Source organism: Podarcis tiliguerta (assembly GCF_965153285.1).
Source record: "Podarcis tiliguerta genome assembly, chromosome: 7".
NCBI lineage: Eukaryota > Metazoa > Chordata > Lepidosauria > Squamata > Lacertidae > Podarcis > Podarcis tiliguerta.
In genome coordinates, this window is record NC_139540.1 from 84,712,144 (window position 1) to 84,735,267 (window position 23,124).

General features: G+C 42.5%; 1 protein-coding gene across 3 annotated transcripts in view; it reads right to left on the bottom strand.

Moving 5' to 3' along the window:
- The window catches only part of LOC310681116 (protocadherin alpha-C2-like), a 186,463-nt gene that overhangs the window by 153,808 nt on the left and 9,531 nt on the right, over positions 1-23,124 (bottom strand). Inside the window, exon 1 of one of the 3 annotated variants that reach the window (XM_083448605.1) lies at positions 7,637-9,778. The exons of the other annotated variants lie outside the window; for them this stretch is intronic. Coding sequence (XP_083304731.1) covers positions 7,637-9,691 — 2,055 coding nt within the window. The 5' untranslated portion in view covers positions 9,692-9,778. Of the gene's footprint in view, positions 1-7,636; positions 9,779-23,124 lie in introns of those variants that run through there. 3 annotated transcript variants of the gene reach the window in all.

Sequence of the window (23,124 nt, forward strand, 5' to 3'; positions counted from 1 at the left end):
TGGAAATCAAGCCTTATGAGGAATGTTTGAGGGAGTTGGGTATGTTTAGCCTGTTAGGAGACTGAGAGGAGCTATGATAGCCATTTTTTAATGTCTTAAGGCCTGTCACATGGAAGATCAAGCAAGCTTGTTTTCTCCTGCTCTGGAGGGAAGGACCTGAAATAATGGCTTCTAGTTACAAGAAAGGAGATTATGACTAAAAATTAGGAAGAGCTTTTTGACAGTAATAACTGTTTGACAGTGGAACAGATGCCTTTGGTAGGTGGTGGACTCTCCTTCCTTAGAGGTTTGCAAGCAGAGGTTGGATGGTCACCTGTTATGTATGATTTAGTTGAGATTCCTGCATCACAGGGGGTTGGACTAGATGACTGTCAGGGTCCCTTCCAACTCTACAATTCTATGTTTCTATAAACTATTCTAAGATGTTTTAGTAGCTTTTACTTAATTCTACTGCAGTACAAACCAGGCGTTTACAAATCATTAAAATACAAGGAACCATGAATTCTCAGTTTTGTACACTTTTCCAGTATGTTCATACAGACCACACCTTTTGTCTAAGCAAATAAGTGAACAAAATTGATAAATTTTACTTTCATATTACAGAATCTGGAAGCCCATTGTGGCCAAAGAGTTTGAATGAGGAAAATCCAGAATGAATGCAACTCCATCAGTTATAGCCCACACTGACTATTGTTACTGCAATCTTGATTGAAGAACTTGCTTTACCCATCACCTTGAACCACTCAAAATTCTCCATTGATGAAAACTCAGCTCTGGGCAGAACATCTGGCCTTGTTGCTTCAATGGTCATCCAAATTTGGGCAGAATAACTTCTCTAGCCATTCCGTTCCCTTCTCTTTTATCACCCTTCTCTTGCATCGCCTGCATTCTGCTATCCAGCAGCCAGTCATGCTCTGACACTTCTTAGATTACGGACTGTATTAGGAGTCACATACAGTATTCTAAGCCATTCTGCCTTTTCTCAGATGACAGCTCCATTTTAAGTAGACACAAATCAATCAGATATGTGTCTACAGCTGCTGCCTCCTATCTCCCTTCCTCTTCCTGCTTTGCTATGTTTCCATGCGGACCAATTGACTGCAACCTGCTGTGGAGTTTCCATAACTGACTCATCAAAATACTTTCTATAATTTCAATTTATTAAATTCATTTTCCTATACCCAGCAATTATATTTCATTCCAAGCTAGTGTTTCAGAGTTTTCCCCAGATCAAGATTTCCAAAATTCTCTCAAAAAGATGACCATTCTACTCTATCAAAGGCTTTCTTAGCACCAAGCGACATCAAAATAGGGATCAACACTCCTTAGTATTGCTTTGAAAGAATATTGGACCAGATTCAACTCACTGGCCCATAGAAGGATGTGGAGAAGAGGGGAGATTGATTCCACTTAACAAGCAGAAATGCTTGTATTGACAGAACAATTATTTTAACATAATATTGGATTCCTCCCAATAATTCAAATGTTGTCAAATAGGCTACTTTAATAAATTGCATTTGACCAGACTCCATATAAGGATAAAGAAAGCTAGCAAGATTATATGTATTTAAGAATAATAAGATCTTACAAACCATATTCGCATATTACCCAGGCACTGACAGGGAGTAGGGTCACACCACTGACCTCATTCCCAACATTGTGTACACCCTGGGCCGCACTCATTGGATGTCCACACATTGCACTATCATGGCCCATGACTTAAGAGATCATGCATTGTGCAATAAACAGCATCCCTCGGTTACAAGTAACTAGAATAACTGAATGAATGTTTATGGTTTCTGGAGAAAAAAGTTTCTTCAACCAGATGCTTATATTTAAATAGGTCTGCCCCAACAAATCTAGATTAAATTCTAGTTTCCAGGACATTGGCAAGTGCTTCAGCTACGTTGCTCATCTTGTCATCACTGAACTTACTGGATACATTTGAAGTAAAAGGGGCTGAGTCTCCCCCCCGGAAACCACAATTCACAAAAGGCAAAGAATAACTATACTTGGATGGGATTACAAACTCATTCCTAGAAAAACAGTAAGTACTAACAAAATACACAAGTTAAAATTACAGGTATTTAATTCTTCACTGACCAAATTCTCCAAATGCAGAATATGTTTAAAACAAAGAATATATACCAAAAAAAATATAGGTTAAGTATTTCTAGCAAGCCAGATTTATTTACTTTTAATTATCTCAAAAGATAAACCAGTGCTTTGGTCATGGAACAAATTAAGTTAGCCATAAACATTTTTGCAACACATATCACCGTCTCTCATATAAGCCTGCCTGAGCATTAAGATCTTCAATCAGAGGCCCTCCTTTAACAACAGTTCTGAACTGCCTTCTAAACTGAGGCAGGCCAAGAAAGGGCCTTTTCTGTTGTGGTACCATTCCTCTGGAACACCCTCTTCAGGAAATTTGTTTAGCACTGAATCCTATATCTCTTCAATGCCATGCAAAGATCTTTTTAATTTTTTGTCTATGCCTTCCAGCATGCTACAAAGCTGGTTTTAATCTGCTGGCTTTAATTGTTTTTCAGTATGCTATTTTGTGTGGGTTGCTGATAGTTTTATTATTTTGTTATGGTTGTTTTAGCTTTTTACAACAGCTATAAGCTACCTCAGGGAGTTTTAAAATCTAATCATAACATGGAAATGTTTTAAATATAATAAAATAAAATACCAGAGACACTGACGCTTCAAACTCTTAGCCTCACTATCACAATAGCAATCACGCTCAGTAGTGTGAGGCTGATTTAATGGCTACAATTACGTATGATAAAAGTTCCCCAATGTTCCTCTGAATGTATTACTCACCTGCGCTGATGAATCACCAAGTATTTGTTCCTGTTTCTCACTGCCTTGCAGAGGAGGAATGTTGGGGCTGAAAACCATGAGGTCACTTTTGATGCCAGCTTCACCACTCACACCCGCCAGGATATGGCTATGACGATTTGAATATGACCAGCTACCCACTTCACTGGCACATACGAGGGTGGCTGTGCCAGGGCCATATATCATAGCCTCCTTTGCTTGGGACTGGCATCGCAGGACAATGTATATTATGATTGCAAGCAGAAACAAGCTGGACACCGAGCAGATGGCAATGATTAGGTAGATGTTGGCACTGCCTGCAAGAGGCTTTGGGTTCCCTCCTGTTCTTGGAAGGTGAACATCAGTACGGGTGAGCTGGGTGCTTGCCACCAGTGTCACACTTAATGTAGCAGTGGCTGACAACATTGGATTCCCATGGTCCTTCACCAAGACCAGCAGATTCTGGCTGCTACCACTAACTTCTCCTTCATCAAGGACACGTGTAGTGCTGATCTCTCCACTGTACTGCCCAACTCGCCAAGGACCACTTGTCCCCTCATGCATTTCATACCGTAGCCATGCATTGTAGCCTGAGTCAGCATCCAGGGCTTGTATTTTCCCCACTATATGCCCAGCCATCACAGGGATCACTAGCAGAACTGGGTTTTCTTCTGCCATTCCAGACACTGCAGGTGCGTTGTCATTCTCATCGACCACAAAAACCTGAATAGTCACATTTCCACATAAGGAGGGCAGCCCAGCATCCTTGGCCCTCACTTGGAACTCCAGCAGCTTCACCTCCTCATAATCCAAGGGCTGCAATGCATAGACCTTCCCGCTCTCTGAGTGCACCGAGATGTAGCTTGTCAGGGGCCAGAGCTTCTCATCGATCCAGTAGCTGACCAGAGCATTCTCAGCCACATCTGGATCTGAGGCAGACACAGTGAAGATGTGAGCACCAGGTGGGTTGTTCTCCTTCACAAAGACTGTGTAAGATGGCTGTGCAAAAGCGGGTGCATTGTCATTCACATCACCAATGGGCACCACCAGGCTGCTGGTGGCTGACAGGGATGGAGTCCCTTGGTCTTGAGCTGTTACAAGCAGCTTGTATTCAGCCACTTGCTCCCGATCCAGAGGCTCAGACACTACCAGAGAGTAGTAATTCTTGAAGGTGGACACCAACTTGAAGGGAAGTTCTGGGGGGTGCAGGAAGCAGCTTATTTGTCCATTGGCCCCAGAATCCTGATCTGAGACACTGATCAGGGCCACCACCATTCCAGGCAGGGAATCCTCTGGCACTGGCACCAGGAGAGATTTTAATGACATCTCAGGGGCATTGTCATTGACATCTAGCACTTCAACCACAACACTGCAATATCCCGTCATTGGATTGCTCCCTTTGTCGCTAGCTTGTACCTGAATCTCATATTGGTGATTTTCCTCAAAGTCTAATTTTTCTTTTGTTCTTATTTCCCCATTAACAGAATCTAAGGCAAATATGTTTTTTAATTTAACAGGCACATGATTCTGAAATGAGTATGTAATCTCCTTATTGATTCCCTCATCCGTATCTGTGGCATTCAATTTGACCACTAATGTCCCACTTAGAACATCCTCTGCCATTTGGACTTTATAAACTGACTGATTAAAGGCAGGTGCATTGTCATTTTCATCAAGAACAGAAATCACCAGCTGTGCCGTGCCACTGAGCTCTGGCTTCCCCCCGTCGATGGCTGTGAGCAGCAAACGATGCTTAGCTCTCACCTCTCTGTCTAGAGAGGTTTTTAAAAGGAGTGCTAGTGATGGACTTTCATCGTGTTTCCTCTGAACATCTAGACTAAAGTATTCACTGGGGCTGAGTGTATAGGTGAGGTGAGAATTTGAACCAATATCTGCATCAGAGGCTCCCACCAGAGGGAAAAATGATCCAGGCATTCTCAGTTCTGAAATAAAGACATCTTGTTCTATTTGAGGAAATGTAGGAGCATTATCATTTATGTCCTTGATCTCCACCTCAATATGAAAGACCCTCAGAGGCTTATCCACAATCACCTCCAGGTGAATGGCACACAAAGGGCTTTTGCCACACAGCTCCTCCCTGTCTATTCGAGAGTTAACAAACAAAATCCCATTCTGAACATTTACCTCTAAATAGTCCCCTTGGCTTTGAGACTCCATCCGGAACATCCGAGGCACCAGCTCCTCCACCTCCAGTCCCAGATCCTGGGCAATGCGGCCCACAAAGGTGCCATGCTGGGATTCTTCAGACACTGAATAATGGAGCTGGCCGCTCCCTCTCTCCCAAGCCATGCAGATGAAAAACAGCTGCAGCAGCTGCCTTCTCATCAAGCTGCATCGGAGCAAAACGACCATAGCAATGGTAGGTCTTATTCTTGTTTTCAAAAATTAAATCCACTCTTTTGTGATGGCATTAAAGGCTGGGAATCAGTCAGTTGTTACGCTGTTGCATCCATTCTGTCCTCTGATGGTCTCTGTTCTTTCTGAATTGCTGGGAGGGGCTTTGATCTTTGTATCAAAAGAGCGTTTTGATTTTCAGTGGATAGCGACATCTTGTGACAAATCAGTATTAGTGGCATACAAATGTTCCTTCCTTCTTATTTTCCCTATTTTTTTGGCTCTATAATAAAGTAGGATTCGTTTGCATTTTGCTGATATTGCATTGTAATATTTTTTTCCTTGAAAAGTTAGTGTCTCGTAACCACATCACAGTATTTTTTTAAAGAAATAAAGCCTAGGTAGAGAATACATATTGACTTAATTGGCCAAAATTAAATCAAAATTGTTTGGCTCCCCTAGAGTTTTGTACTAGGTTACCCACATTGTTAGAAGTGTTCTACTCATTTTATAAACTCTTATTTTTGTTTCTTGGCCATTTGTCCTTGACTATGTTTTCACAAGGGGCCAAAGGGGCCGTCCTCACTGGCAAGTTTATATTGTCACCAGTCCACAGTCCTCCTGTCACCCTATACAATGAAGGCCAGGCCACAGTCACAGTGCTGACAGCCTGAGAGCTGACCAAAATCCCTCTGCCACGTCAAGAAATAAAAAGGAAGAACAGGAAGTGTCAGAAATGATGGGTCATGATTATTGGAAGTCACAAGATAACCTATCTACATATGCCCAAGTCAGTCTTGCACTGTTTTGTTAGGGTCCATCTGATTATGTTTCCTGTATGCTGAGCTTTAGATTGTAAGTTCCTCGGAGCACAGACATATCCTCTTTCACTCTATAAAATACCATGCACACTGATGGTGCTATTTGAATAGTTAAGGGCGACCAATCATAAGTTTCAGTGCATACTTTATTCATGGAGCTCTAATTCAAACAGTGAAGTGGTTCGATCCAGAGAAATTAATTTCTTCCTCAATCTGTCAGCCTTTAAAGGCCTGAGGAGTTCTTTATTCTAAAGAATATTAAAAAGAATCTTTATGAAAACAATGAGTTGTTGGGATTTTTCAGGGAAGCGGGCGTGCTGACAAATTGAATAGCATATCTGGAGTCTGAAGTTGAAGAGCTCTGTTCTCTCAGAGCAGCACATTTCCCTGCTCATTATTTGCACAACAACCCTGTGACGTAGAATAAGCTAAGGGATAGTGATGGTCCAATTGCTGAAATGGTTTTCAGCAATGATACTGCTTAAACAAATGGAAGCAGAAATGTAGCTGTTTGGTCATGTAATTCCAAACTGTTCTTATCATCTGGTTTTACTTTGCCATTACAAATAAAATTAAGATACATGATGCTAATCACACATTATAAAAAGACATTTTCTCACTTGATCTGAGCCCAAATTATTCCTGTTTTCCCTGAAAGCCCACCATTACTGTAATTCCACCTTATTTTTAAGAATGGGAAACAAAAAAGATGCTATTGCAAAAACTACCTATGTAAATATTTTCAGGATTACTTTCTCCTATCCTGTTCTTATCACACTGGAATCTTGAAGCTCTGGTCGTAATATATATGGTTGTATCGCCTCTATAATACAGATTAGGCTGAATGATAATGAGTGGGCCTAGCCTACGTTGTGCAATTTGTGGCTGAATGGACATCTGAAGCCACTTCTAAGATTGTTGCTGCTATGTCATCATCATGATCCTACCCAATAGTATGTCCCGCCAAATAGTTTTTAATTTTAAAAAGTGTCGGTAATGACTAATTGTTAATGCAGGATATCCCTTGAAAACTTGACCAGAGTTCATAGAAATGTCAGGGATTTCCACAGTGATAGCGATTTGAAAGGAACCAATGTGCTGAAATACATGCATGTCAGAGCTGCCTAGAGACTAGGGTACATCATAGGACACAGGCATCTAGCCAAGCTTCCTACACCCTTTCCTGCAAAGCTACATCACAATTAAAGAGATTTAAGCCTACATATCCAAAATACCTTCTCCTCAGGGAAAGATTCAAACAGCAAAGGACGTCAACTAGACAGATCCCTTCACTTCTCAAAGTAAGGGAAGAGTGAATTCCCCACACCTCCTACTGCGCTGTAATATTCTTACAAATATTGTAAGTATGAAATGAATTTTATACTTTTTTATACGTTTAATACTTTTATACATTTTTATTGTAAGCAAAATTGTACCTGTCTTGAGCCTGGGTGGAAGGATAGGCAAGTAATTCAATTAAGAAAGAGAACAGATAAATATATAGAAGTGCACAGAGCAATCAAGCCCCATTGTCTCTTTACATGGTGTCCTATAGTATAATGCCATGCATTCAAACAAGAAAGGAATACAAGAGCATCAGTTACAAAGATTCTTAAGGCTTCCATGTGACTCACCTCTCCAGATAAATTTGGAACCAGCTCCTTTGCATTTCCTACTCCTGTGTTCACAGCAAAGACAGGAATATTGGGACTGAAAACCATGAGGTCATTCTTGATACCAGCTTCCCCAGCCACACATCCCAGGTTGCGACTATGACGTTGTGAATATGACCAGCTACCCACTTCACTGGCGCACACTAGTGTGGCTGTGCCAGGACCATACCTGGAACTGTCCTCGAGCTGAGACTGGCATCGCAGAGCCACATACACAACGATGGCAAGCAGGAACAAGCTGGACACTGAGCAGATGGCAATGATCAGGTAAATGTTTGTAGTGTCCACCAGAGGCTTTAGGCTCCCTCCCATTCTGGAGAGGTGGGCATCAGCTTGAGCAGCCTGGGTGCTTGCCACGAGGGAAATACTCAACGTAGCTGTGGTTGACTGTGCAGGCCTGCCATGATCCTTCACCAGCACCAACAGAATCATGCTATTGCCTACCCCCTCTGTCTCATCCAGCGCATGTGTAGTACTAATCTCACCACTGTACAACCCCACACGCCAGGAGCTACTACTTCCTTCATGCAGCTCATAGTGCAACCAGGCATTGTAGCCCGAGTCAGCATCCAGGGCATGGATCTTGCCCACCATGTGTCCTGCGGTAACAGGAACTACCAGCAGGATGGGGGCCTCTGCTGCCTTGGAAACTTCAGGTGCATTATCATTCTCATCCACCACAAAGACTTGCACTGTCACATTGCCACACAAAGAGGGCAGCCCAGCATCCTTGGCCCTCACTTGGAACTCCAGCAGCTTCACCTCCTCATAGTCCAAGGGCTGAAGAGCATAGAGCTTCCCACTCTCTGAGTGCACCGAGATGTAGCTTGACAGGGGCCAGAGCTTGTCATCCAGCCAGTAGCTAACCAGGGCGTTTTCAGCCACATCTGAGTCTGAGGCAGACACCGTGAAGATGTGAGCACCTGGTGGGTTGTTCTCCTTCACAAAGACAGTGTAGGAGGGCTGAGGAAAAGCAGGTGCATTGTCATTCACATCACCGATGGGCACCACCAAGCTGCTGCTAGCTGACAATGATGGAGTCCCTTGGTCTTGGGCTGTCACCACCAGTCTGTATTCAGCCACCTCCTCGCGGTCCAGGGATTCAGCCAGCACCAGTGAGTAGTAATTCTTAAAGGTGGATATCAGCCTGAAGGGAAGTCCATGTGGCCACAGGGAGCAACTAACTTGAGCATTGATGCCTGCATCACTGTCCGATATACTCATCAGGGCCACCACTGTCCCCAGTGGGGAGTCCTCAGGCACTGGCACAGACATGGATGTCACAGACAGTTCTGGAGCATTGTCATTCACATCCAAAACCTGGATCAGAACTTTGCAGTGTCCGACCAAAGAGTAGGACCCTTGATCAGCAGCTTCCACTTGCAATTCAAATAAGTTAATATCTTCAAAGTCTATCTTTCCTTTGGTTTTGATTTCACCTGTGTTGGAATCTATGGAAAAAACCTGCCTTAAATGGGGAGGCATCATATTGCTAAACGAATACAGTATTTCTTTATTTGTTCCTTCATCCAAGTCATAAGCAGTCAAAGTAATGACTGATGTTCCCTCTGTGATGTTTTCCAGCAGGTGCACCTCATACACAGACTGGTTAAACATTGGTACATTATCATTTACATCTAGTACAGTTATTTTCAGCTGCACTGAACCAGTTAGCTCTGGTTGTCCCCCATCAGTGGCAGTAAGCAATAAATGATGTACAGAGATTTTTTCTCGATCCAGGGCATTGTATAGCACAAGTGCTAAAGATTTACTGAGATCTCCATGCTTTTCTTCACGTAGCTGAAAATGATCATTTGGACTAAGGATGTAGGTAAGCAGACCATTTGAACCAATATCAGCATCCGAAGCTCCCTCTAGTGGAAAATAGGAGCCCAGCAGCCTAGATTCCAAAATAAATAGTTGGTGTTCGTTTACTGGGAAAATGGGGGCATTGTCATTTATGTCCCTGATCTCCACCTCTGCATGGAAGATCCTGAGAGGCTTGTCCACAATCATCTCTAGATGAATGATGCAAATGGGACTCTGAGCACACAGCTGCTCCCTGTCAATTCGGGAATTCACAAACAAAACACCATTCTGTACATTTACCTCAAAATAGTCCTCCTGTCCTTTGGAAACCATCCGGAACATCCGAGGCACCAGCTCCTCCACCTCCAGCCCCAGATCCTGGGCAATGCGGCCCACAAAGGTGCCATGCTGGGATTCCTCAGGAATGGAATAATGGAGCTGGCCGCTCCCCACCATCCAGGCTGTGTGAAGCACCATCAGCTGCAGCAGCTGCCTTCTCTCTGTCTCCATTGAGCTGTGGTTTCTTAGAATGATGGCCAGAATGTGAGGTTTCCTGAGGCTATGAATTCATCCTTTGGTTAATGAAAATTGCTCTTGAAAAGGTGGAATCTGCTTTGTCTGTTATATTTTGATGGTATCTGGGGTTTTCCTCCGGATTCTTGCATCAAATGATTTGCTTTCCATCTGAGGGCAGGGCAGCAAATCCCCTTAGGTTTCCTGAAGAGATTTTGTAGGCAAGAGTGACACCATGTGTCTGAATTCGCAAGCACAGTGGTTTAGCAGGGCTTCCAAAATTGTTTTTCCTGGTTTACAGACTCTTCTGATATTTTAATTATTGAATAATTTTTAATCAACCTCATTATTTTGTTAATAGATTATACAGTGTTTATCTTCCCAGATTATTCACCAGGGCAGGGCAGTCTAAATATGTAACACCAATTCCAGCATGATTGTACCCGCTACTAATTACCGGTAGCTTCCAGGCTCAATTCAAAATGCTGGTTTTGATCTATAAATTCTTATGTGACTCAGCACCCCAATACCTAAAGGACCATCAATCCCCACATGAACTGATCCAAAGCCTGTGATCATCCTCTGAGGCCCTTCTTCATATGCCCCCCCCCCCCCCACAGGAGGTCTGAATTGTAGCAACACAAGAACAGGCCTTTTCTGTGGTGGCTCCCCATTTATGAAATGTTCTCCCTAGGGAGACTTGCCTGGTGCTCTCTTTATTTTTAGGTGCCAGGCAAAAACTTTCCTTTTTATCTGGACTTTGGGCCCTTAATTTCTAGGGTTTCCAGTGCCCCTCTTAGTGTAAGACCTGTCTTTTTTGATATAGATGTGTTGGTTAGGTTTTTTTATTGGCTGTGTTTGTTGTAATTGGTTTTGGTGTTTATATTTGTTTTTGCTTATAGTCACTTTTGTGAGGAAAGTGACTAATGATGATAATGATGGCATAAAGCCAGTGTGGTGCGGTGGTTAGAGTGTCAAGACAAGAACCTGGGAGACCCAGGTTCAAATCCCCAGTCAGCCATGATCCTCACTGGCTGGCCTTTTTTTAAAAAAAAATCATTTTTATTAAGTTTTACAATAAGAGCAACACACAAACACAAAACAGCAAAAAATACAAATAAGAAAAATAAAAACAAAAACTATTTTTATCCTCATTATATTCTTGGCATTAACTTATTTCATCGACCTCCCCAGACCTTCCTTCCCTGTATTCCCAATCTTATATTCTATCAGCAAATTCCTTCCCTCTGTCTTAATTTAATTTTGTCATAATTTTACTATCTTAATATAACTATATTTCCTTATATCTTGAAATATTGGGTCTTTTTTACTCTTTCAACTTTTTACTAATAACCTTTTACATTCAGTCTGATGTCATCAAACATTCATTATCTTATAGTGTTTCTGTAAATAGTCTTTGAACTTCCTCCAATCTTCCTTCACCGTCTCTTCTCCCTGGTCTCTGATTCTGCCAGTCATCTCTGCCAATTCCATATAGTCCATAACTTTCATCTGCCATTCTTCCAGCGTGGGTAACTCCTGTGTCTTCCAATACTGCGCGATGAGTATTCTTGCTGCTGTTGTAGCATACATAAAAAATGTCCTGTCTTTCTTATGCACCTGTTGGCCGACCATGCCCAGGAGAAAGGCCTCTGGTTTCGATCCTCACTGGCTGGCCTTGGACCAGTCACCGACTTTCAGCTCAACCAACTTCACAGTGCTGTTGTGAGGATAATATGGAAAGAGGCAGAACAAGGTGTGCCACCTTGAACTCCTTGGTGGGATATTTTAAAAGGTAATAAACAAATGACAATATTGGCAATTTGATTTGCAATTGCTTGCAATTCACATTTTTCACAGCCGCTGTGCACCGGACTGGCACCTTCATCACACTGTCCACTATCATCCCAAGGTCTCGTTCTTGGTCTGTAACTGCCAGGTTAGATCCCATGAGCATAAACACGGAGAAGGGGTTGCCTCAATGTGCATTGATTTCCACTTGCTTACACTGAACTGCATTTGGCTCTTTACTCTCATTCACCCAGTTAGAAGAAATACTTTCAGAGAAAAGTGAAATCCCTCCTTGTTTTAACCCTCTGATGAACAATTTGGTATCATTAGCAAACTGACGACCTCACTATTCACACCTAATTCTAGATAACTTATGATCAAATTAAAAGTGCAGGTCCTGATTCCTGGACCAGCTCCAGAGACAGTCAAGGTGGTTCCTGACCTATCTATAGGGCTTAGTGCAGTGGAAAATGTTACATATTACACACATTACAACACATATTACACCTGTGCTGAAAAGCCTGCACTGACTGTTAACTTGTCCATAACTACAGATAATATTGATAAAGGCAGTCTGTTCATCTGGTCCCCCAAACCAGGGCTGGGTAGGTTTCATTTATAGGTGTAGTGGTTTTGCCTCTGGTCAGATGGAATACACACCATGCCTTTAAAGCTACAAGCCCCAGCACCCTTAACAAACTACAGTTGCCAAGATTCTTTGAGGCTTTGAATATAAAGCAATGGTACGTACACAGACAGAATCTCAGGTCTATAGTTGGGCTCGTCCACACTAGAGCATAATTTGTATTTGAAGCTGCTTGTGTTCTCATTAATTTAACTCCATCCACATGTTGTCCAAGCAAAGAACTGTGATCTCACACATTTTACCTTCAAAATTCAGATTTCCCCAATCCAGAGATAATTGAGTAAGTTCCCCCAAACCTCTGCACTTTGGGTAATGGATGCTTTGCATCCGGGGTGTTCCTGTGAGTGGATCAATCCTTCAATTTAATTCTTCCCCTTCCCGTCTCCAATTTTTATTTCTTTTCTGGCAGCACTTGTGCTTACCTCCAGCAGCCTCCCTCCAGCAGCAAGAACTGCCTTGAATTGTTTATTTATTTTTCATCACCCCAAATAATAGACGGGGGGGGGAGAGCATTAAAAATAAAAATTGTCCTTCCAGTTATGGGGCGCAGGAAAAAGAATGAGAAAAGAAGTGCAACCTTGCCTGACTTGGAGCAACACGTTTTTTTAGACTACTGTTTTGCGCAAATCTTTTTACAACATTGTATTTCACAATTTTTTAAAAAAATTAAAAGGTACTATTCACAGGAAAACAATACCTGTCTACATGCCCAGAAATGACCTCACATTTTCTGGCTTGGAGGGACACACACAAATATTCATTAAAATTCTTTTGACTGGAAATCTGGAATATTTGAAAACTTGAATTTCTAAAAATAAAGAAGTTCCCTAAAAATTAAACAAATGGTGCACATGCCAACACTCAACTCCACGTATCCAGAACTTAGCAAGGGTGGGAAAGTACTAGCAGCATCCTCCCTACAACTACAAATGAAAAATTAAATAAAATAAAGACCAGGAACCCACAACAGGTATTCAGAAGCCTCTGACTGTGGAAACACAGGATAGCCATCATGACTAGCAGTTATCAACAGCCCTCTCCTCCTCGAATTTGCCCTGTCTTCTTTTAAAGCCACCTAGGTTGATGGCCATCCCTGCCTCCTGGGGGCATGGATTCCCCAGCTTGACTATGTGCTGTGTGAAAAAGTACTTTCTGTTATCTCTCCTAAATCTTCCAACCTCCACCAGTTCCAGTGCTATGAGAGGGAGAAAAACTTTTGAAGGAATGACCGCCAGGTGTGGAGCACACTTCCACCCACAGACAGACCTCAGCTGTCTGACCGTGTGACTTTCGGGTGTGGCGCACACTTCCATCTGCAGACAAAGCCACAGCTGTCTGAACATCATGCCCTCTGTCTAACCTTTGCTCTCTTAGTGGTCTGTCGTGCCCTGTCTGTGACCTTTGTCTTCTTCATCATACATTGTTCAAGGGGAAAATGACACAGTGGAAACAGGTGCCAAAATAACTTTGTACCACCCCTCAATCTCGGGATTGGAAGATGTGTAAAAGTCACAGTCCAAAATGTATCTGACTGGTTTTGCAAATTGTGTTAATAAAAGGAGCCTCTACAGAGCTAGCCGGCAGCTTGTCTTGGAGCATGCTTGCCAGTGTGCTTCTGCTCAGCTCACCTGCATCCAACCTCCTGTCGTCCTCCATTATTCCTATAACTTTTCTCTCTCCACTTTCTCCATGCCATGCATATGTTATACACTATTTTATATTCTATCATGTCTCCTCTTACTCACCTTTACTCTGAACTAAAAAGTTCCAAATGCTGCAACATTTCCTTATAAGGGAGTTGCTCCGTCCCCTTGATCATTTTGGTTGCAATTTTCCAAACTTTCCCCAACTCTGCAATATTCTTTTTAGATTAAGGAACTAAGAAAAGAATTCTCATGTTACCTTCCGAGCCAAATGCAGAAGAAGGAACAGATCTCTTTGTCTTGCTCCTGTCAGAGGATATTCATCAAAAAACAAGCAACTGAAAAAGGCAAATTACAGCTGAGGCTCCAATACTTTGGCCACCTCCTAAGAAAAGAAGACGCCCTGGAAAAGACCCTGGTGTTGGGAAAGATTGAGGGCACAAGGAGAAGGGGACGACAGAGGACAAGATGGTTGGATAGTGTTCTCGAAGCTACTAACATGAGTTTGACCAAACTGCGGGAGGCAGTGGAAGACAGGAGTGCCTGGCGTGCTCTGGTCCATGGGGTCACGAGGAGTCGGACACAAGTAAACAACTAAACAACAACAACAATCTTCCAAATAACCAAGTATAAATCAAGGATCATTTGAAAGGTGTTGCTTTCTGACCAAATACAAATACAAAATCCCTTACCAGTATTTGGAATATTAGTGGCATACGTCTTAAGGTGATTCATATGGACCTTGGAAACATTAAAATGTAAAGAAAATGTATTCCGGTTATTGAACAAATGTTCTGAACAAACTATATGAATTAAAAGAGGGGTTACTAACCGTTGCACAGAGCAGATCCTGTGGTTTTCCATTTTCTGCATAAGCAGGTATGTTGGGGCTGAAAACCATGAGGTCACTTTTGGCATTGGAGTCTCCTGTCACGCCCAAGATGTGACTGTGACGATTTGAATAGGACCAGCTGCCCACCTCACTGGCACACACCAGCGTGGCTGTTCCAGGACCATACACCATGGCCTCCTTAGGCTGGCAATGGCACCGCAGGGCCATATAGGCGATGATGGCCAGCAGGAACAAGCTGGACACTGCACAGATGGCTATGATGAGGTAGATGTTCATGTTATCCGACAGGGGATTGGGGCTCCCTCCTCTTCTGGGAAGGCGGGCATCAGCTGGGAGGGCTTGGGCACTGGCCACCAACGAAATACTCAGCGTGGCGGTGGCTGACAAAGCGGGCTTCCCATGGTCCTTCACCACAACCAGCAAACTATGACTGCTGCTGCCCTCTGCCTCCTCCAGGGCACGTGTTGTACTGATCTCACCACTGTACAGTCCCACCCGCCAAAGCCTACTGGACCCCTCATGCATCTCATAGCGCAGCCATGCGTTGTAGCCGGAGTCAGCATCCAGGGCACGGATCTTGCCCACCACATGCCCAGCTGTCAGGGGGACCACCAGCAGGGTGGGAGCCTCTTCTACTGGTACAGTCACAGCTGGCACATTGTCGTTCTCATCTACCACAAAGACTTGCACTGTCACATTGCCACACAGGGAGGGCAGCCCAGCATCCTTGGCCCTCACTTGGAACTCCAGCAGCTTCACCTCCTCATAATCCAAGGGCTGAAGAGCATAGAGCTTCCCACTTTCTGAGTGCACCGAGATGTAGCTTGACAGGGGCCAGAGCTTCTCGTCCAGCCAGTAGCTGATCAGGCTGTTCTCAGCCACATCTGGGTCCGAGGCAGACACCGTGAAGATGTGAGCACCTGGTGGGTTGTTCTCCTTCACAAAGACTGTGTAGGAAGACTGAGGAAAAGCAGGAGCGTTGTCATTCACGTCACCAATGGGTACCACCAGGGTGCTGCTGGTTGATAGTGATGGAGTCCCTTGATCCTGGGCAGTCACTACCAGCTTATATTCTGCTTCCCGCTCCCGGTCCAGGGGCTCTGCCACCACCAGAGAGTAGTAATTCTTGAAAGTGGACAATAGCTTGAAGGGTAAGTGGGAGGGCGTCACAGAGCAGCTCACTTGCCCGTTAGCCCCAGAGTCCCTGTCTGAGATGCTGATCAGAGCCACCACTGTCCCTGGTGGGGAGTCCTCTGCAACTGGCACAGATAGAGACTTCAGTGACATCTCAGGGCTATTGTCATTCACATCCAAAACCTTAATGAGAACTTTGCAATGTCCAGACAAAGGATAAGCACCTTTATCTCTTGCTTCAATTTGAATATCATATGTTGTACTCTCTTCAAAATCCACAGTTCCTTTCACTCTAAGTTCTCCATTATTAGGATCTATGCTAAACATTTCCTTTATACTTGGAGCAACAAGGTTGCTAAGTGAATAGGAAATCTCTTTATTAATCCCCTCATCCAAATCGCTTGCCTCCAGTTTAATAACTAATGTTCCCATTGCAGAGTTTTCCAATAATTCAGTTTTGTAAACTGATTGGTTAAAGGCAGGTGCATTGTCATTGACATCGACCACAGTGATGATCAGCAGGATTGTGCCTGTGAGTGCTGGCTGCCCACTATCTGATGCTGAAAGGAGCAGGTGATGCTCTGCAGATACTTCACGATCCAGTGGTCTTTTTAATGTCAGAACCAAAGACTTGCTGTGCTCATAATTCTTTATCTCTTCCACAGAAAAATATTCATTGGGGCTGAGCTTGTAGTTTACCTGGCCATTGCTACCAATGTCTGCATCAGAAGCTTCTTCTATTGGGAAATGGGAACCTGGCACTCTCGATTCTAAGACAGCTAAATTCTGCTCTCTGACTGAGAAAACAGGGGCATTGTCATTTATGTCTGCAATCTCCACTTCCACATGGAAGACAGTCAGGGGTTTATCCACAATCACCTCCAGGTGAATGCTGCATATCGGGCTTTTACCACACAGCTCCTCCCTGTCTATCCGAGAATTAACAAACAAAATCCCATTCTGCTCATTTACCTTGAAATAGTCCCCATCTCCTTGGGACTCCATCCGGAACATCCTAGGCATGAGCTCTTCCACCTCCAGCCCCAGATCCTGGGCGATGCGGCCCACAAAGGTGCCATGCTGGGATTCCTCAGGCACGGAATAATGGAGCTGGCCGCTCCCCATCAACCAGGCTGTGTGAAGCAAAATCAGCTGCAGCAGCTGCCTTCTCCCCACTGAAGAACAGTCTCCGCATGGAGCAACCATCTCAGAAATATTTCATATATTTTATATATTACTTCATGTCACAGCTTTATAAAATATTTTTTTGAAAAAATTAATCCAGCTCCATAATATCCATTTTGCTCATCCATCCATTTCAAGCACGGAGAGATATCTGATGACAAAGAAGAGGAAGAGCCTTGTGTACACCCTTTATTCTTAGCAAGATATTTAAGCAGAGAGCGACATCGTGCGACTAGATGGGGAAGTACAGGTGCCTTATATGAGAAGGCCTTCTTGGAGTCTTGTTTCATGCCATCACTTCAGTCAATGAAAATAAAGTAATAATAAGGCATAAAATTTTACTTGAAAGATATGTTTATTATATTCTGCATGTATCTTTTCATTTGCTGGTAATTGTTGCCATTTCAGTTCTATGATTTTAATAGCCTCCAACTTTTAAAATCATAGTTACAAACAACAAGATTCATTTATTGCGTGGTTTACAACTTAATTTTGAAATCTTGAAATTAGTTTTGGTTTCAGCATTTTAATGCAAGGGAAAGTGTTGATGGGAATATGATACATCATCTACTGGAATTTGAAAATAAAGGGCTTTCCCTCTAGGGGTTGCTTTTCCACTTTAGTTAGTGAAAATCTCAGCTGAACTGTTGATAAATCAACTGCAAATAAGGAACTAGGAACAAAATTATACACTAATGACCAGAGGAAATTTTGAGACAGAGACAAATTTTGGGCAATTTTGAGACAGAAGATCGAAGGAGGCTGCAACTTATTTCTCCCCCACTTCATTATTCCTATTTCTATACATGCCCATATGTTTCTGAGCATGGAGTGTCTCACCATTCAAGTAAACTGTGCCCTACTTGAATGTGGGTAGCATTCAGACATGAATGGCTCAGACAGGTAGGTTCCTAGAGACCAAGGATACCTTCCCTTTTAAGAATATTGTATGGCTTTCATCTTATAATTTCAATTTCATTGCCTTGGATGGGTTTAAGGATTCTTAGGACCAACTGCTTTACAGAAATCATACACTGTATTTTGCCAAGTTAAAAAAAGCTATCTTTCTATGTAAGTGTGTTTCTCCAAAAGTGAGGGGGGGAAAAATATTTTAAGACTTTCACAAAATACAGAATTGTTAGCATACACATGTGTGCATTCATCTATGTTTTGGGGGATGCTATGGATATGTGAACACTGCCAATCCCAAATTAATTTCATTAGTGCACATATATAAACCTACTATAACACTATAAGGGGAAGAATTTGGATGGATTTTCTAATGAATATATAAAATTCAGTCTCCCTGCCCCCATTAGTGTGTGTTGCCCCTTTAAGTTGCCATGTCCCAATGCTGCAGTCAAAGTAAACTCTAGAACTAGCAGGATCCCCCTGTCAGTGTATAATTCTGTTTCATAATATAGGTGCAGGGGTATACCTAGGGGTTGGTCAGGTTGGGCTCCCTGCACACATCCAGGGGGACCCTCTTGCTTGGAGTGGCCAGGAGGGAAAGCAGTGAGGAGGGAAGCAGACAGATAGACCCACAGAGGAGGAGGGCAGACCCAACCCCAATGGCCATGGAGGAAGTCACTGGCAGAACATGAAAGGCGACAGGAAGCCAACTTTTTGAGTTTCTGGTCTATAGTCTTTTCTGGCTTTGGAGGTGCCAATACATCTTGCCAAGGGCACAAGGGACAGTGGTGTGTGTGTGTGTGCTATACAGCTCCTTGCCAAGGGTGCAAGAGAGCCTAGGTACACCTCTGTATAGGTGAAACAAAACCAAAAAAATGGGACAGCACTAACAAAAAAAAAATTAAGAAACATTTTTAAAACAACTCTGACACAAAATATTTTTGGGGGGAAATAAAATGTCATCTTCTTCTTCCCATGCACTCTAAGTTAACAACATTCAGGAGTCATTGAGAGGAATGCCTTACAGAAGAAGGCAAACCACATTTATTCTCTCTAAACCTAGGAAGCTCCAAAATTCAGAAGGAAGTATGCCGCAGGCAATCCAGCTTGGTTATCTGTTTCAAATCAGAAGAATACATACAGTGCAATGCAATGAACACTCCTATTGTTCACTGGGGCTTACTCCAAAGTAAGTGTGCATAAGATTGCAGCCTAAATCTCATTAAGTATTACCAACATCTCACTCACCCCACCCATTTGTTTGAAAGCATGTCACTTTGATACTAAAGTTACAAACACACTTTGAATGAGATCGCTTGACTAACATCCTCCAACAATAGAGTTTCTTAACTCAAATCATCCTTCACATACATACAACCAAATATGGAGGAAGCATCCATAAATGGAGAGGTGCTGTATTACCACAGCTACATAGGAAAATACAGTGTCCTTTATTTCAAATTGAACTATTTTATTCAAAGGAAGTTGTCTTACAATGACTTAGGAAAGCAGCTGAATCTGTTCATCTTCTTGTTGCTGATAGGGGTGGGAGTAGGAAACAGTCTGTCTCTGAAGGCTGTGAGGGACCTTTGAGTTCAGTCCTGGATGGGTGCAGGACATGATGGAGTGAATATGTAAAAACCTGCCACATTTTGAGGGTGGAGCCTGGAAAAAGCTATGTAAACCCAGCTCCCACCATCCCACATATCTGCGTCCATCCATCCATGTTGGGAATAGCTGGTCATAGAAGGATTAAGTAGGAATTCTTATGGTTTGGGCCTGTCAGCCAAATAAGTGAAGAGAGGGGTTTGGTTGGTTTTCTGCTTGCTCTACGCTGTGTGATTTGCAAAGACTGGCAATTAATGCTGCTTGGAACAAGGCCTTGATGCTGTTTCTGGACCTTGTCTGTCTTGCCTTTGGGTTCCTTGCTATTCCTCTGCTGGACCCCCTAGCAGATGGTAAATCTCACAACCTAAGCAGAAGGGCAGTCCTTATATGTCCACTCATTCCAACACGAGGTCGGCAGAGAAGGAAGTTTTTAATGTTTGATGTTTTATTATGTTTCTATATCAGTTGCAAGCCACCCAGAGTGGCTGGGACAACCCAGTCAGATGGACTCGGTGGTAATATTATTATTATTATTATTATTATTATTATTATTATTATTATTAACAAAGCCAGCAAGCAATTTTGTATGAGTTGGGACACTGCTCCAGAACCAACGTCTCTTCAGCTCTCCATTTCTCTCAAAGATGAAAAACTTCATGTCCAATAATAGTGACTCAAAGAGATTTTGCAGAGGTTATGGTAAACAGAAGAAAGCAAGAAGAAGGATAATCACCCATCTGGGCCACTGCTTGAAGAAGTCTGTATCATTGCTATTTTTTAAACAAATTTTTTTTTACTATTATGTATGTAAACCACTTAAGATTTTCTATATATATATAAAACTGTATAGAAATCTTGCTTTTAGAATAAGAAAAAAAGGATGACTATAATAGAAGGAATCTGTTCACAATAGGCAGGTCTATGGAAAATAACCTGGTGGAGGCACTGAAAAGTTGAACTTTTCCCACATCTTTTCCCACAACTTTTCTCTTGAAACTAATTTTGTTTGAGTATCATAGAATGATAGAGTTAGAAAGTTCATTGGCGATTATCTAGTTTACCCTCCTGCTAATGCAGGAGCCTGCCACTACAGTACATCTGACAGGCAGTGTGTTCCATTGTTAAACAGCTCATGCAATCAGGAAGTTCTTCTTAACTTTTGGTCTAAACATTTTTTCTTGCTACATAGGCTCTTTCATTCATATCCTACCTTCTAGAACAAAAACACACACACATTTACTCCATATTCTAAAAGTATCAGCCCTTCAAATATTTCAGAATAACTATCATAAATCTTCTTTTCTCCAGGCTAAACACACCCAACTCCTTTCCTCATAGGACTTAGTCTCCAAGTCTTTGTCACCTTCCCATGAACACATTCTAGTCAGTCAATATCCTTCTTGAATTACAATGCCCAGAACTGGACATAGAACTCTAGATGAAATCTGACTAAAGCAGAATAGAGTGTCATTACATCTTGTGATCTGGACAGTATACTTTGGTGCATCAGTCTTCTTAACTACATTATGACTTATGCCTAACTTGTGGTCTACTGAAACCCTTAGATCCTTTCACATGTATTGCTCACAAATCAAACAGCACCCATCCTATAATTATTCCTACCTAAATGCAGAACTTTACAGTTATTTCTCTTGAAACTCATTTTGTTTGCTTCGGCCCAATTCTCCACCCTATCAAGATCATCTCTGATTGAGTCTCTGTCTTCTAAAGTACTAACTACTCCACCCAGTTTGGTATCACCTTGATTCCCTTGGCTTCTTTGTCGAAGACATTTATAAATATATTTAGCAACGCTGGGCCTAAGATGTCCCTGTGACACCCAACTTGTCTCCAGGTTAGCAAGGAGTCATTGACGAGAACTCTTGGGATACAGTTTTTCAACCAGCTACAAACTCACCCAGTAACATCATCAAACCACATTTACCAGTTTCCTAACAAGAATATCATGGGGAACTTTGTTAAATAATTTCCATGGGCAGTTCCTGGAATCAATTCCACAGCTCCAAAAGACACAAGGCTTCTTGATTATCTTGGTCCTGTGTGACATTCCTCCATGTGTCCACCTCCTGCATCTGGTTTTCTTCATCTTCCTTAAAAATTGATCCCTCCTTTTGTCCTTTTGAAAGTATTTCCTTTGTTCCTGCTAGAAATTATTCATTTTCCATGATGAGCCAAAGAATGGGTGGGCATGTCTCAAGCTCTTGCACTTTCTCTTCCAGCAGCAATACCAGCTTGCACTTGCTGCAAGTTTTATACATCCTCAGACAGGAAAACAAAGCACAGCCATGGCATGTCAGCACAGCACCCTGCTCACTGGCCATGTTCTGTAGCTCTCTGTGGTATTGTGGTCTTCCTGGATTCCCTTTCAAACTTTTCCTTTAAACACTCAATTAAAATTCTTCATTTGCTGATCCTGTTTGCTTTCACTACATCATGATTAGTTCAGAGACTCCAAGTGTGTCAGGATTGAATGGGTCACATTCAATGCTAGTCCTACTCAGAGTAGACCTATTAAATTATTAAGACATGACTAACTTAGGTTCATTAATTTCAATGGGCCTATACAGAGTAGGACTTAGTTGAATTCAACCTACTGCCTCTTCCTTTTGAACTGATCCCCCGTGCTAGTTGGAATAACCCCCTGTGCTAGTTGGTGCAGTGAGGAAGTATTATTTCTTTCCAAAATCTCTATCTTTTTCAGCCTCTTAAACTGTCAACCTTTTATGCAGCCCGTTTATAGGTTTTGATGATTAAAAGGCATATAAATTCTGTTAAATAAAATAAAATAAAAGATGCACCAAATCAAACTCATTGGTTTTTTTTTAGGGTGATAAGCAATTAATGATGGATGTCAAGTTCTCTATAGTTATACCTGATTTCATCATGAATGGCTGGAACTACAGGCCACAGAAGGCCAATTATTGCAGGGAAAGAGTACGGCACTTTGCTATTCAGAACACCTTTGCACACCACTCTTTGGGGAAGAGGCAGGATCATGCTGAATGTTTTTGTTAAATACAAAGCCAAGTTGCTTTTTCTTTTCCTTGTATTTTAGTGTTATAAGATGGATGCATGCCATTTTTCAGTCCCCTCCAACCCTGTAGTTTCACCACTGTAAGATAGGATTCTGTTTGGAACAGAGGTCAAACCAGTCTCTTTGTTAAGTTAATTACTCTAGCCAAGCATTTGGTTGCCACAGAAACGACTAGCTAGAGGTGCTTCCAGAAGTGGGCTAAAGTGAGGCAGGCTTTCCCCCTCCTTCCCTGGCTGGAGCTGATGTCTTCTATGAGTGTAAAAAAAAATATGCCTTGGCCAGTATCATCTGCAGGGAAGA